The following is a 15467-nucleotide window of genomic DNA, read 5'->3' on the forward strand; positions in this document are numbered from 1 at the left end:
CTGTGCTGATGCACAGATTGAATTCCAAACATCTGTTGTGTATTTTAAAGGGTATCGAGCATTTATTCTGTGTGTGTGTTTTAATTACTGCTCCGTCCATTGTTGCTTCTGCCTTCATTAAAGATGCCAAGGGACTACAGAGATGAATAAGCCACAGTCTCTCCTTAGCTCTGGTGAGGGAAGAAGTCTTAATATTGAGTTGGCCAAAAAGTTTGTTTGGGTTTTTCTGTACCGTAGTACCCGATACAACTCTGATGAAAGACAGTGTGACTCAGGACCTCTAGAAGAACCGCCAGGCCATCCAGAAGTAGGGGGCAGTGGAGCAGAGTCTGCGGAAGGGGTGGGTTTGAGCCGCAGAGTTGGGGAAGAGTCTCATGGCAGAGCTGACAGTGGAAACAGAGATACAGGCACGCACACAAGTCACGCACTCATGGACCACAGCCACCCGGTGTCCCTGAACAGTAACTGGATGCAGTGGAATCGTGATGCCTTCGAATATCTTAAGAATGAAGTTCATTCTATAGGCTTCGGCCACAAATCTTTGGTGAATGATGTGGTTGTGGGTGGGTAGACGGATGGATGGATGAATAGGTAGGTTTGTTCGTTGACTGATTGCAAAGGGCAAAATTGATCTGTGATCACACGACTTCTCTTCCATTCCTTTTCCTTTATAGGAAGAATTTCCATCTGTTGAAGAAAAATTCAAAATTATTGAGAGAGCTAAAAAATCTGGACTCCCGACAATGGTATGTGAAAGTAGATCAAACCACCTTATTCCTGTGTGTCTTTGTTGGGGGGGGGGGGGATGCTGGATATGGCTGCAGAAGTGATACCCCTGCAGAGACCTGGCAGCTGGTGGCATTTGCACAGGCCATACCTTTGGTAGTTTTACTCTGAGCAGTAAACTTATATGTTTGCTACACAAGGAAGAGGTCCCCTAACCTCTGCGTTGATTGAGAACCTTTCAGCCAGTGGACACTGGTTCTCATTTCATCTCTGTAGCCCCTCTTGTCCCGCCGAGGAGCAGAGGCCGGCCCAGGTCCCACAGCCGCCCATGTTCCCGGGCCTCGTGGTTTGGAGCCTGTGAGTCTGACTCCATGGGCCGGCGTGCAGTGGTCTCTGCTCTGGGGGGTAGGCAAGGTTAAGACGCCGGTGCTGTAATCAGGCGCTCTCTAGCCCTAAACCTCGTTCTCCAAAGCAGGTCGGATCTCAGATCTACCTCTTTTCTGTACAATCTTAGAAGCAGTTCCAAAGATGAGCTCTGACCGGTGTTTGATCTGGGGAAATGTGTGCTTCCGAAAACATCTCTGTCCGGAGCTGGTGTTGTACCGGGTACATAACGGGTGCTTGGAAGAAATGAATACACTGCTGCCTTAATCTTGAGTTTTTAAAAACTCATTTAAAAAAAAATAGCTTTCTGTTTCTCTTGTATTCCCTTTAGGAGCATCATTAGGCATCTCATTAGAGAAGAAAACCTGAAGCCGTTATTCCTCACACTGTCCTTCCCCACATTCAGTTTCCTAATAGTTGTTGTGCTGCTCTTTCTCCAGAGGAAGAGACCGAGTTCTCTGTGGAACTTTGGGGGGGTGGATTTTTGCTGAAGGGCTCAGGGATTCACTGCCCCTTCCCTCTTGTCCTCCAGTAGGAAACAAGCAGTCACCTGAGTTCCAAACTCAGCTTTTCAAACGTATGCTGAATTATTTCATGCTCCTTCATATTAAGTGAAGACATTGGTATCTTGTGATTGTGGCCAATTTGTTGAGTGTTATTGCACTTTAGTTGCATGAGGTACAATCGAAGTAGCTCCCTGGCGGGGCTGTTGCAGTATAATACGGCTTTGGAGAGCTGATTGGCAAGTCCTCTCCCCCCCCAACCCCGATTAACCTTCACCTAAAACCCCAACTCCTGGATTTAGTGTCTTCTCAACATCTGAAAAGGTATCCACTTACTTTATGGTAAAGGGTGTTTTCAAGGTTCTTTTTAGAAAAAAAAAACCAGAAATAAGTTGAGGGCTTTTTAGCTCTGAGATCCCGTGTACCAGTCAGTTAGCAGGTAAGAACATAACCTCGGCCCTCAACTTCCAGTCAGGATGTTTCTATTTATTTCTGGCATCAATCTATTTCCCTGCTGTCAAGGCAGAGTTTCTGCTTAGCGTGTTCTTAGGAAAAGGAGAGACCACCTCACAGCTATGATTTGTATACTGTGAAGTTAGCAAAGCTGTAAACAGTGTGATGAATGTACATACAAATTAAAGGAGGCTCCCCTTTTCAATATTAACACCTCTCGCCACCGCATGGTAAAGTGAAAGTTACAGTCGTGTTTCTTTGTTTGGCTGTTTAATGTGACAGCACAAGGAAACTGAGCGATTCTGGTCTATTCCTAATAAGAAAGAAAACTGCGTTCTAATGAGGAAGAGGAAACGGTTGCTTTTCTGTACGTGTGCTCCCGAATTACCTGCTCCTTCGAGCCCTGGTCCTGCAGCTGGTGGATATGCAGTGCTGTTGATGTTGCTAATTGTCATTTCAAAAGCCTGGCTCTAATAAGGCCAGACACAGCGTCTGCATCCTCCCAGGCTCTCTGCGGTGCTAACATTTTGGAGGCTGTGAAATTTGATGAGTGTTTACAGCTAAAGGTCACCTTTGCTCACACCTCCATCAGTCACACAGTCACCGGGCCGAGCTCTCTCTGCTCCACATTGAGTTGATGAGGACCTGTAAGCAACTACAACGTAAAAAGCTTGGACTTTAAGGAGAACAAACAAAATCATTTCAGATAAACCTGAGATTGTTTTATGTATGTAAAGTGTATAGAATAGAGAAAAATTAAATGCTGAGGACTTTTAAATATATAGACAGAGCTGCGGAAAGGAACTGAGTGACTATCCTTTTCTCTCCATTTGTTGAAAGAGACTGTCTTTTAGTTCGTAGGTTATGACCTCTCTTACCATCCAAGCCCCCAAATGATTACAGCTCTTAGAATAAGCTAGTCAGAGTCGAGACTGCTGGCCAGCCCTGCCTGCAGTCTGGAAGGAAATGATGTCACAGTTTCAGGCTCCATGTGCCTGAGGACAAGCTTTCCGACAGGCTGAGAGCACAAGGTCTCTGCTAGAGCACAGCCTGCCAGCATCCATCACCCCCTACGTCTGTTCCCCTGAGAGCAGCACCCCACCAGCGTGTCTGTCAGGGCCTTCAGGACACCCACCTTCCCCACTGGCAGCAGGAAAATACACTTCAAAAGCCTTAAAAGTGGGCAATGACCGAGGCTCCATGTCCATGAATTTATTTTAAGGACATAGCAAAGATAATGTGAAAACATCTTTCAAATGGAAGCCACCTAAATGTCCAATAGCAAGGACTGAGGATGTGGAATATTAATATAATGGAATGTTACACAACCATTATTAGTAACTTTGTTAGACAAGCACACGGTATAGAAATGTTCACACTCCAACACGGTTTAAATGGTGACTTTTCGGTTATGTATATTTTACACAATTAAAAAAAGTGTTCACAGATATTTTAAGTGAAAAAATCAGTGGCAGAACACAAGATAGTAACATCTCATTTTGTATGTAAAAATGCATCCTGAAGTAGTAACAGTTGTGATTTCAACATAGAAGCAAAGAACATTAGTGGGTTTTTTTAATTCTTCTTTTTCCTTTCTATATTTTCTAATTTTTCCTCTAAGTATGGTAATTTCATGTAAACTATGGGGGGACATGAATAAGCTATCTAGACAAATAAAAGGAGCGTACTCTCCTCCTAGATTTATTTTTATGACTTTCCAGCTGAGTTTCAATTCATTCTGCTAATTAAGTAGAAAAATAATATTCATGCAGAAGGAGATATTGGAGAATATGTTAAAATACAGAGCCCAGATTCCACCACTATTGATGTCTAATCGGATTATAATGTTGAGGTATTGAACGATAAGGCAACAGAAACATTTCCATGTTGTTTAAGTGCTCGGTAGTTTTTCCTATGAGATTTTTTTCAAAGTGTATGGTAGAAATCAGGAGAAGAGTGGAACTGCTCTGGAAATGATAATCTAAAATTTTAGAATGTAGAGACTGGAGTCAAGGTCTTGGGTGATGGAGCTGATGAATGGTTCTTGGTTAAAGCTCTGGTCCAATAAGAGCGGTGTCTTTGCCTCTGAACTGTCTCCAGATCACTTGGTGTAGGTCTAGTGACTTTGACACTTTACTCCAGGGTATAGTTTATAGAAATGGTTATTGACATGTTCAAATATATCATCGTATCTCTGGTCAATTCAACAGAGTTTTAACTGAGCAACTTCTTTGCACCAAGGACCATGCTAGATGCACAAAAGGTTAAGAAGCAGGGCTGCTTTCCTCAAAGTGGTGTCACATTTACCTGATTTAACAGCAAAGTGCCCCATATCCATCATGGAGGAAGTGGACGAACAGTTTATACGTCCAAATAAGTTTCCTTGGACAGCTGTCCACCCTGCAGGTGCCGCCCCTCACAAAGAAAGTACCTAAGTGTGTTCTGCTTTGAAGAAGTAGTTTCCATTTCTCACTAAGTCTCGGCCAATTTTACAGTTCCAATCAGGGAGCTTCCCGGTTTCCTTATCTCAAAGTATGGGAAGTGGCTTCCCTGGTGGCGCAGTGGTTGAGAATCTGCCTGCCAATGCAGGGGACACGGGTTCGAGCCCTGGTCTGGGAAGATCCCACATGCCGCGGAGCAACTAGGCCCGTGGGCCACAACTACTGAGCCTGCGCGTCTGGAGCCTGTGCTCCGCAACAAGAGAGGGCGCGATAGTGAGAGGCCCGCGCACCGCGATGAAGAGTGGCCCCCGCTTGCCACAACTAGAGAAAGCCCTCGCACAGAAACTAAGACCCAACACAACCATAAATAAATAAACAAATAAATTTTTAAAAAAAAAGTATGGGAAGTGAAATATGTGTGGTCACAAGGATCTGTTCACAACTGATATCTATCTGAAATGCTTTCAAAGGTATTTTTTTACTGAAGTTGGAGAGAATTTGTCAAGCCATGTGCTCTTACATGCTGTTCGTACATCATACCTCTGAGAGAGTGGTCTCAGGAGCCCAGACTGCCCTGTCTTAGCTCCCGGTGTCCTGCTTGTTACGAGTGCTTTTCTGTCGCTTTCTGTGCCACCGTGTCCACGAGGAGGTGATAATAAGACCTGTCTCATTAGGGCGTCTGCAAGGGTAGATGAGACGTGTGTTGAGCCTTCTTGGAACAGTGCCTGACCCCTTGTAAGTTCTCAGCAAGTGTAAGCTGTATAGTAGAAGCATAGGTGGCAGCAGTAAAACAAAATTTTGTATGTAAGTATTCTAATTCCTTTAAATCTAAAAATTTACAGCCGTGAAACGCACAAAATCGCAGTGTTTTACGTTGCTGACGGCCAAGAAGACAAGTGCTCGATCCTTTCCAATGAAAGAGGAAGCCGAGCGTACGAAGACTTTGTTGCCGGACTGGGATGGGAGGTAATTCATTTCATTCAGGAGGCGTTTATCGATCAGCGCTATTTAAGGAATGTAAACTAGTCATTGATGGTCTAAATTTTTGCGTATGTTTTTACATTCAAATATAGCATGGGTAGAGTTCTGGAGTTGAAGAATATATCGAATTTGACATCTTCTATCAGTTATTTTTGTACTTTATACACAAACTTTGGTTTCCCCTTAACTTTCTTCTTAATATGATTTCATTTGCTTTTCATCAGAACTGAATAGTCAGATCAGCTCTCCCAGCCATAGACAGTGTGTAGTAAGAGAGGACAGTGGGCAGGGAAGCAATGGCTTTGGTCCCTGCGTGGAGGTTGGAAAAGAAATCAGTGACTTATAGGTGAAAAATGAAGAGTTGGATGAAGTAAAAAGTTGACTTGACGGTAGCCATGATGGTTTAGCTCTCAACCTGTTTCCCTAAGGTAGATCCCAGGATGGTTGATATTTTAAAATTTTGTTTTTTCTTTACTAAATCATACTCTGACCAAAAGACATCTCTACATTTATACACATGCACACATACACACACATATATCTGTCTCCAGAACATATTCCCAGAATCTAAAAGAATTCAGAGTAGTTAAAATGGAAATCAGCATATCTAAAATAATTTTCTTACTTTTTATTACTTTTGTTTTGGTTTCTTGGTTATCTGTGCTGTGGGAAACTCTCTGGGTGCCTAAGCGAGACTTACCTCTGAGAGCTGAGTGTTAGCGAAGGGACCGATGTGGAGGTGGGGACAGGGTAAGGGTACATCAAGGTCAAGACCACATACTTTCTGAAATGTCAAGTCGGTTTTAGTCTAAAAGAGTTACTGAACTTTCAGTAAACTGTTCTCCTTACCAATAAGATGACTTCTTACTTGTCATAGAATATACTTCTTATTTAACCAACATTTTTTTATTTTTTTTTATTTTTTTTTTATTTTTTATTTTTTTATTATTTATTTATTATGTTTATTTTTGGCTGTGTTGGGTCTTCGTTTCTGTGCGAGGGCTTTCTCCAGTTGCGGCGAATGGGGGCCACTCTTCATCGCAGTGCGCGGGCCTCTCACTATCGCGGCCTCTCTTGTTGCGGAGCAGAGGCTCCAGACGCTCAGGCTCAGTAGTTGTGGCTCACGGGCCCAGTTGCTCCGCGGCATGTGGGATCTTCCCAGACCAGGGCTCGAACCCGTGTCCCCTGCATTGGCAGGCAGATTCTCAACCACTGCGCCACCAGGGAAGCCCAACATTTTTTTAAATTAGTTAATTATTTATTTTTATTTTTGGCTGCCTTGGGTCTTCGTTGCTGCGTGCGGGCTTTCTCTAATTGCGGCGAGCGGGGGCTACTCTTCGTTGTAGTGTGCGGGCTTCTCATTGCAGTGGCTTCTCTTGTTGCGGAGCACGGACTCTAGGCATGCGGGCTTCAGTAGTTGTGGCACGCGGGCTTCAGTAGTTGTGGCACACGGGCTTAGTTGCTCTGCAGCATGTGGGATCTTCCCGGACCAGGACTCGAACCCATGTCCCCTGCATTGACAGGTGGATTCTTAACCACTGCACCACCAGGGAAGTCCTAACCAACATTTTTAAAGCGTACATTTCTTAACTAGAGTTTTAAGAAAAGATTAGAACATTAATTCAGTGTATGTATTGATTGTCTTTAGCACAGAAGAAATTCTTCTATTTCTTTTTCTTTTTCCAATTGTGTTACCACAGGTGCTTTACTGAAAGAATAATAGTTTATGAAAAGTAAAAAAAAAAAAAAAGAAAGAAAATACCAAAATGGAATCTAAGCACTGACTAAGTGAACATTCACACATAGCTTGAAAAAGAATGATAACTCAGAGACTTTTGGCAGTGGTATAAATTGGAACAACCCTTTTGAAAGGCAGTTTAAGAATGGCTGTTAAGTTTGGAAACTTCTGTACCCCTTGACCTGAAACACTGCTTTGAATGCTCCTTCTGGTTTGAGAAAACAGAAAATCCTGCAAATCCAGCAATAGGGGAGCTCTGTGTGTATCTATACATATATACATATTTATGTATAGGAGGGGATAAAGTTGGAGAAATATGCACCAAACTTTTGATAGTGGTTTTCTTAAGTTGGTAGGATTTTGCAGCCCTTTCATTGTTAATGTTTCTTTAATATTTAATGTCATCTAACTTTGTATTACACTTGCTTATAATCAGAAAACTATAAAAATGAACATACTTAGATTTTTTAAAAACTCTGCATTCCTGCTAAGTGAATAAGAATGGCTCCCGTTTAACCTCCACTCCTTTCCCTCGTGACTGTGTCAGGTGGACCTCTCAACCCACTGCGGGTTCATGGGCGGACTTCAACGCAACGGCAGCACGGGCCAGACTGCCCCCTACTACGCTACCTCGACCGTGGAAGTGATTTTCCACGTTTCAACTCGGATGCCATCAGACTCAGATGATTCGCTCACCAAAAAGGTAAAGGGCCTCCTTGGGGACCATGCTTGGCGGCCCTGGTTTGTAGGTGAGGCACCCCTGGGACAGAGTGAAGGCCATGGCCTGACGTACACGGAGACCGGTTTCCTCTGGATGCGACCTTGGGGTCGCTCTCCTCAAGCTACACTTGTCATGAGTCTGAAATAACCCAGCTTGGCACAAACTAGATAAAGAAATGCATGAAAAGCAATCAGTCGTTTAAGTCTTAAATCCTGAGATTAAGATTTAGGAAGAGGAAGGGTCTTAAATGTTGTTAACTTTGGATCTTCTCTCACATGACTATTAACTGAGAGAAAATGATGCTGTCAACCTCTCGGGTTGGCCAAGGTCATCTGACGTAAGGACCCTGTACTGATGGGGTCAGAGAAAGCAGGCGCCCCCCAACCAGGGCTGCGGGGGGGCAGCTTAGCAAACGACTGTCAAAATGGCAAGCGCAGGTGTGCTGCTACCTGGCTGCCCTCCTCTCGGGCCCCCACCTCTTGTTCTCCAGAGTTCAAAGGAAACCTCCTCCACCTCTGAGAAAGCTCTGCAGGGTTCCCCCTATGCTTTCTAACCTGCAGGATGTCCACCTCAGGTGACTTGCAGGAAGTGAGGGGCATCCTAAGAGAAGAGAACTTTTTACTCTGGGGAGGAAGCCTAGGAATCCGACCCACGTCTCTGTTTGCAGATGAGAACATCTGGGCCTCGCCTCCTGGTGAGGGGCAGAGCCCGGAATCCCTGCCTCACACCCACTCTCTTCCTGCAAGGATGCCGGGAACCAAGGGCAGTAACTGGTGGGTGGAAAGCAGGCCATTCTGATGCCTGATGGGCGGTGGCAGGGGGGCGGTGGGGGGAGTCCTAGAGTGGTGGCTGCAGCCAGGGTTCAAGTGTGTCTCCAGGTACTTCACCAGCCTGTGCCTCAGTTTTCCCATCTATTAAGTGAGATTAAAAACACAGCCCACGTCCCAGGGTTGCTGGGCAGTAGGTGAACAATGCCTGTGAAATGGCTGAGCGTGGGGCTGGTAGCATCCCTGCCCAGCAGCCCCCGTTGTTGCTGACCGGTCTGATGGACTCTTTCCTCCTGGCCCGTTAGGCAGGTGATTGATACTGGCCAGAGGGCCTCACTGCACCTGCCTCATTTCTCTCCTCCGCGGTTTTGCTCTTTCATCACTGCAGCCACGGACGTCTGGACCACGTACACAGTGGGCAGCAGTGCTAGTGGGACCTGAGAAGTTGGGTCACAGCATGAGCAGATCCCTGTCACAGCGACCAAGGGTATCGGATGGGCAGAGCACCATGGGCTTTCACTCAGTGGCCACGTGCTGGCTCCCGAGGGCCTGGGGAGCTGCCTCCACGTCTTAGGTTTTGGTGGCGGCAGTGTTCTTAGTGAAGGGGACCCTGCCCGCAGGGATGCGACCTCAGATTACCAAGACCCTAGGCAAGACTCACACCTCCTTTTTATTGGCCGTACCTTGTAAATCGCTGCTACTCTGCAAATGTGTCACCGTATTCTATGATTTTCATATGACTGAAAACTATTTTGTTAAAAGACAGCTTTATATTTTAAACACTTTAAAAAATTATTTCCTAAGTAGGATTGTCTTTTTTTTTTGAGAAAAGACAGTGTTTTCTTGATAAAACACCATGTTATGAATACTTTTTCGGGGCTTGGCTGGGTTGTAAGTTCCCTACTGTAATAATCAAAATGCAGCTGATACCTTTTGCAGCTCCAAGATTTAGCATCATTAGTGACAAACTCTCTCTGTCAGGATGTCTCACAGCTCAACTAAAAATCAATCACAGGAAAAGCAGCCCCACAGTTCCTTGACTTACTGTGACTAAATTGTCCCTAACAGCTTAAAAATGAGCTGCAAAATTCTAAAGTGATGCATGCTCTCCCCTGCCCCCATCATGGGGGCACTTTTTCATCCCTGCAATCTGGTTGCAACCCCATACTGAACTCTTGATCCTTCACTGCAGAAATTTGTTAGCTCCAGCTAGATTAGATTTTTCACAGCTAATCTAACTGCTGTAGGGGTTTGCAGAGTGGGGACAGAGCTGTGCTATTGGATTTGTCCAATTCATTTGACTCCAGGACTATAATTGCACTTATGTCTTACAAGGCTTTTATAGCCTCAGGCTGCCCAGCCACATAAAAAACAAATTGGCAGTGATACAGTGCGAGTGGATGGGATGAAAGGCCCACATTATCAGACTGCAGGCAGCACTGTTCTGGCAGGAAGTTTCTTGGTTAATTTACAAATAAAACTTAGATTTTAGGATGGGCACACTGTCAGCTGAACAATGGGGATGTCAGGCCTGCCTGTTACTTAGTTAAAAGTAGCAGCCGGGCCCACTGAGGAGCAGGAATTCTTCAATCACACAGACGACTCCTTCTGGAGCCAGCTGGCGCCGTAATGCAATTAGTCGGGAAAGGAGGTCAGCCCATTAGGTGTGTCCCAGGGCCAGTGTCACAGTGCGCGCTGCCTGGCAGCGGCGGGCAGAAGGGCCCGGGCAGAGGGACTGCAAAACTCTGTCAGGATGAGAAGTGGCAGCACACGAGCTGATTTCTTAAGGCTTAAGCCCTGAGTGCTTGTTCCGAGCCTCTTGTGTGTTTGAAGTAGTAGCTGGCGTGAAGGACGGCTCCGTCCAGATGACACACGACTCTGGTCAACGTGACTTGTGTGCACGGGTTTCTCACTTGAGGGCCTGTCGTCAGAATTCTCCAAAACTCACAAAACAACGTCTCCGTAATGAAACCCCCTTTAAATCGAGCGACACTTGGAAGCTTCCAGAGTATTTCTGTATGTTCTGACGTGGTTGACAGTTTGGCCGGGTTGATCTTACTTGTTTTACCTGCCTGTGTTCTTGTCGTGGGCAGAAGAGGGTGTGTCCTTGATCTTTGCTCCGGATGTATCAACGACCGGTCCCGTGGCCTCAGCTCTTAGTTCTGTGCGTTGGCTAATTAAACTGACACGTGCGGAGGTCTGAGGCACGTGACCCTGAAAGCAGCTTCCAGATGATGAATCTCGTGTTATCACCACCTGCAGAATCGCCAGGCTGGGAGGGTGGGCCCGTTCCTGTGATAACGTCCTCCCTTGCCCCAGTCCTGAGGATATAGTTGCAGACAGAATTAGGAGAGACTTCACTGGGTTATGTAATCGAGTTACCTAATTTAGAAAAGGGAGAGTAACTGCAGAATTTCAGTAGTCACCGTATTACCTCAGAGCTAATGCCTTGCACCTTACACGTCTGGCTGGGGAGCTGTCCCACATTCTGGGGTGCTGGCCTGTGGCGGGACGGCCACACAGGAAGGCTGTTCCGTAGGTGTGTTGGTCCCATTCAGAAGTTCATGCCAGCCCTGCATCAAGGGGCACAAAACTACCCAGAAGGCTGGCTCTCTCTGCGGGGCGAGGAGGGTGGGTGTGCACCCCGGGGCAGCCCCGGCTCTCACAGTCCCCTTCTGCTGCTCTAAATTCCTTCCAAAGTTTCCTTCTGAAACTACTCCTATTTCCCTCAAAAACATGCCTTTATTGTGCTGCCGCTGAGCTGCTACCACGTGTTTGACTCCAAAAGGATTGAATTTCAGGAGTGCGTTGTGAACTCCTTGCATGCTTTATTGAAAAGGAAAAAGAAAGAAAAATGGAAATAGAGAAAGAGAGAGACAGATGCCTAGTGTTACTGTGAAAATCCGGGGTCTTCTTTTTTAACTATTTATGTAACGGGTTGGTACACCTTTTGCCTGCTACCCTTTTAGTCTTTATATCTTTATATGTAAGAGAGGAGGAGAAGGAAAAAGACATGTACTGGGTGATTTTGCATTTAGAAAGTTGTAGACGCCGTTGAATTTTTCTGCACTGTCGTGCCTCGTGCTCAACGCCCTCAGTGGCATGTGTCCCAGAGCCCAGGTTCAGACTCAGCTGAATAGAGCGCCTCACCTAGGAGCCACCTGAGCTCGCGCCTCACCGTAGGTGCAGAGGTACAGTGGTCCCCAGAGGTGTGACAGAGGGAGGGAGAAGCAGGCATTGCAGCAAACCAGCCTCCTTTGTGACCTTGTAAACAGAAAGGAGACCTTTTGGGGTGATCTCAGGTTTTCCCTTTGTGGTCAGAGAGTCTATAAAGAAATTGTATTTATATTAAAGTGTTTTAAATACACAGTACTTCAGAGCATTCTTTTTTTTTTTATTTTTTTTATTTATTTATGGCTGTGTTGGGTGGTCGTTTCTGGGCGAGGGCTCTCTCTAGTTGCGGCAAGCGGGGGCCACCCTTCACTGCGGTGCACAGGCCCCTCACTACCGCGGCCTCTCCCGTTGCGGAGCACAGGCTCCAAACGCGCAGGCTCAGCAATTGTGGCCCACGGGCCCAATCGCTCGGCGGCATGTGGGATCCTCCCAGACCAGGGCCCGAACCCGTGTCCCCAGCACTGGCAGGCAGACTCTCAACCACTGCGCCACCAGGGAAGCCCCAGAGCATTCTTTTTTATACTTTAAGACAAAACCAAAGCATTAGTTTTGACATAACATCTCTGCTTTACTAAAGTGCCTCCGAATTTAGTCACTTTTAGGGTTCACCTGTTAAATAAGCTAGGAAGCAAGACACACTTTGTCATGGTGGTAGATGGCCTCCTTCTGCAGTGTGTGCAGGGCCAGGACCTCACATCCTTAGGAGGCGTCCAAGGGCCTTCACCAGTCAGCCTTTGTGGGTTTAGGACTTCAATTTCAGCCAGCATTTTAACCTTTATAATCGAGTTTGCTTGAGTCACACCGCCAGGCCTGCCCAGATGACCGCACCTGCACTTTCTCCAGCCCGGGACGCGCCTCACCTGCACTTTGTCCAGCCCGGGACGCGCAGTCAGTGTGCAGGAGCTTTGTCGAGGGTGTTCTTGCATCGGACCGAGCTGGGCCCTGAGGGATGCTCACAGGTTCCCTTCCTTGGAGGCATGGGAAGCCCTCCTCAGAGAGGCCAGGAGTCTCAGACTTGTTTTTGGACCACGTGGCCTCTTGTGTATAAAGTGATACACGAGAAGGCTGGGGGAGTTGAGCTGTGACAGGGCAGTTGTCCTGGCTGCAGCTTCGATGGCCATGGGCCGTGGAGGCCAGGTGGCTCAGAAGCCCCAGCCAACTCCCAGGCCGCCCTGCCCCACGCTGCTCCTACACCGTGGCAGGGGCGTGCCCCGCCTTCCCGAGCCCCCTCCCCTTCTCGTCAGACAACATAAAGATAACGTGGCCTACCTCAGAGAGTTAGTGGAAAGACTGAACAAAATGTATGTGTGAACAGACTTTCTCTACAGTCAGGCACTCTTCAAATGCTACGTACTAGTGCTTGGTATTAGTCTCTTATGAAATTTAAGTAACACATTAGTTTCTTAGACAAGGGTAGTGTTATACATACTTAAAGGTTTGTCATAAATCTCGTTTTTATGCATTTGGTAAGGATTGTGTTATAATGGCTTCTGTTCTCTTACACTCATCTTCTGTTTTTCTTAATAACCATTGAACTCAGAGCCTAATGAAGCTCTACTGTAACACGGAATAAAAGTCTCACGCCGTCCACTGTGTAGAAACTGCTCAGGCACATACTGCGCAAGGCTTTGCTGCAGGAGTAAAATTAAATTTTTAACAAATCCTGGAAAAGGTCTTGTACCTGCGATGCTTACGTGCCTCTCTCTCTTGGTTCCAGTGTGTTTCATAGAAGGGCGAGCTGTGTTTTTTTCGTGTACTTGTGCTTTTTAAAAATCCCCACAGAAGGCATCGGTGTTGTAGCCTTTTTTGGTGGTGAATTATTTTTGCCTCTGAGTATAATAATTCAATTTGTAAGCCACGACCCCTCCTAAAGTGCTGTTATCGCTCTGATTAATAAGGAGCCAATTTGCCGTTGCAGCTCCGTCACTTGGGGAATGACGAGGTCCACATCATCTGGTCTGAACACTCTCGGGACTACCGCAGGGGGATCATCCCCACCGCCTTCGGAGACGTTTCAATCATCATCTACCCCATGAAGAATCACATGTTCTTTATCGCGATAACGAAGAAACCCGAGGTATGTTTTCACCGCGTTATTCTTCTGGCTCGTACAAGCGTTTGCCATATGATTCACTGTTACTGAAAAACAGCGATACCAGTATGCTAAAGGGGCCACTTTACACGTATGTGAATTACACATGCTAAATAGGAATTAAATATGAATTGGGATTTTCAAAGAATCTTTCATCAAGAGCACAGAATTCTGTATTTTATTACTGAGACTCTGAAAATTATAATGCAAAGACACGTATGGTTTTTTAAATGTTTTTAATTTTTAAGATTTTATAATTTAAAGAAATTGTCATTTAGAACTTGGGGCATGTTGCTTAATAACAGTAAGAGTTGAATGAGCCTCTTGTCACATCTAGCATTTTGTGGGTAGCTGTGGGTACGGGATCCAGCCTTGCCTCTGCTGCTGCTAACGGGGGTCAGTCCTGAAGGATCGCGGAAAAGTCCTGAAGAGCTGGGCCTCCGTGGCTTGGCCCATGTCGGGGCTTCTAACGATGGACGTGCCTTGCCACCCGTTAGTTCAGCCGGGTCCATTGGCATCGATCACGGGAACAGCCGGAACCATCCAGGGCCTGAGTGCCGGAACCTGGATTGGCTTCCGTTTCTGTCTTTGCCCTGCCTTTAGTGGTGGTTTGACAGTGCTTGATACAATGACTTTTTATTTGCAACTATTAATACAAGGCGAGTTTTTTGGTGTTTTTTTTTTAGTTTTTCAATTAGACATTTAGTGTATTAAGTCTCTCCTTCTCAAGAAAATGACTTTGTGTGTTTCAGCTTGATATTAAATACAACCTTCATTTCCATTCCAAATTGTCCTCCTGCAGGAGCTAAAAGTTACTGTTCTAAATACTCTCTATTTTTAAGCTTTAAAAATAGTAGGTAAAGATTTCCTGGGATTTATAACCTAATCTAAAGTGTTCAAGTTGTGAGGATTAAACGAGCTAAGAAATGGAATGTGCTTCAAACAGTGCCTGGTCCAGAGGAAAAGCTACTTAAGTGTTAATAATAATAATTATTATTATTATTGCTATTATTATTTTTTGTTATTGTTACTACCATGAAAATAGAATAAATAATGACAGTGCGAGTCAACTCCTGAACTCAGAAAAGCCCCTACTCTGGCTGGTGAGAAGCCTGACATAAGGGGAACCCTCTTTTCTACTCAGGGAGCAAAGATGCCGAAGTTCTTCATGTTAAATATTTGTGCTATCTTTGGTTCAAGTCTCTGTGCATGCGAAGTGTTCACGTTTGTATAAGAAAATGGCTCTTAGTGCTAATAACATTTGCGTGTGTCCATGAAGGACATTAATTTAAAAAATTAAACTGAAAATTTTAATATTAGACAACCAATAAATTTAGTATCCTGTAGCTTTCAAAACTGGAGAATGTGTTTCTTTAATATTTAGTATGGATTAACTGGTTTTATTAGTTCATTTTCAGCACGGCCCTCTAAAATGTCATTTAATGTCCTAAAAATGTCACTTTTATTTTTATAGTAAATTAAGAACA

General features: G+C 45.3%; 1 protein-coding gene across 3 annotated transcripts in view; it reads left to right on the forward strand.

Annotated features, from left to right (window-relative positions):
* The window catches only part of RALGAPA2 (Ral GTPase activating protein catalytic subunit alpha 2), a 281664-nt gene that overhangs the window by 171793 nt on the left and 94404 nt on the right, over positions 1-15467 (forward strand). For all 3 annotated transcript variants that reach the window (XM_082431631.1, XM_082431626.1, XM_082431627.1), the window contains 4 exons: positions 675-746; positions 5350-5473; positions 7774-7929; positions 13807-13965. In XM_082431631.1, coding sequence (XP_082287757.1) covers positions 675-746; positions 5350-5473; positions 7774-7929; positions 13807-13965 — 511 coding nt within the window. The remainder of the gene's footprint in view (positions 1-674; positions 747-5349; positions 5474-7773; positions 7930-13806; positions 13966-15467) is intronic.

Source organism: Balaenoptera physalus (assembly GCF_965194825.1).
Source record: "Balaenoptera physalus genome assembly, chromosome: 16".
NCBI classification, from domain to species: Eukaryota; Metazoa; Chordata; class Mammalia; order Artiodactyla; family Balaenopteridae; genus Balaenoptera; species Balaenoptera physalus.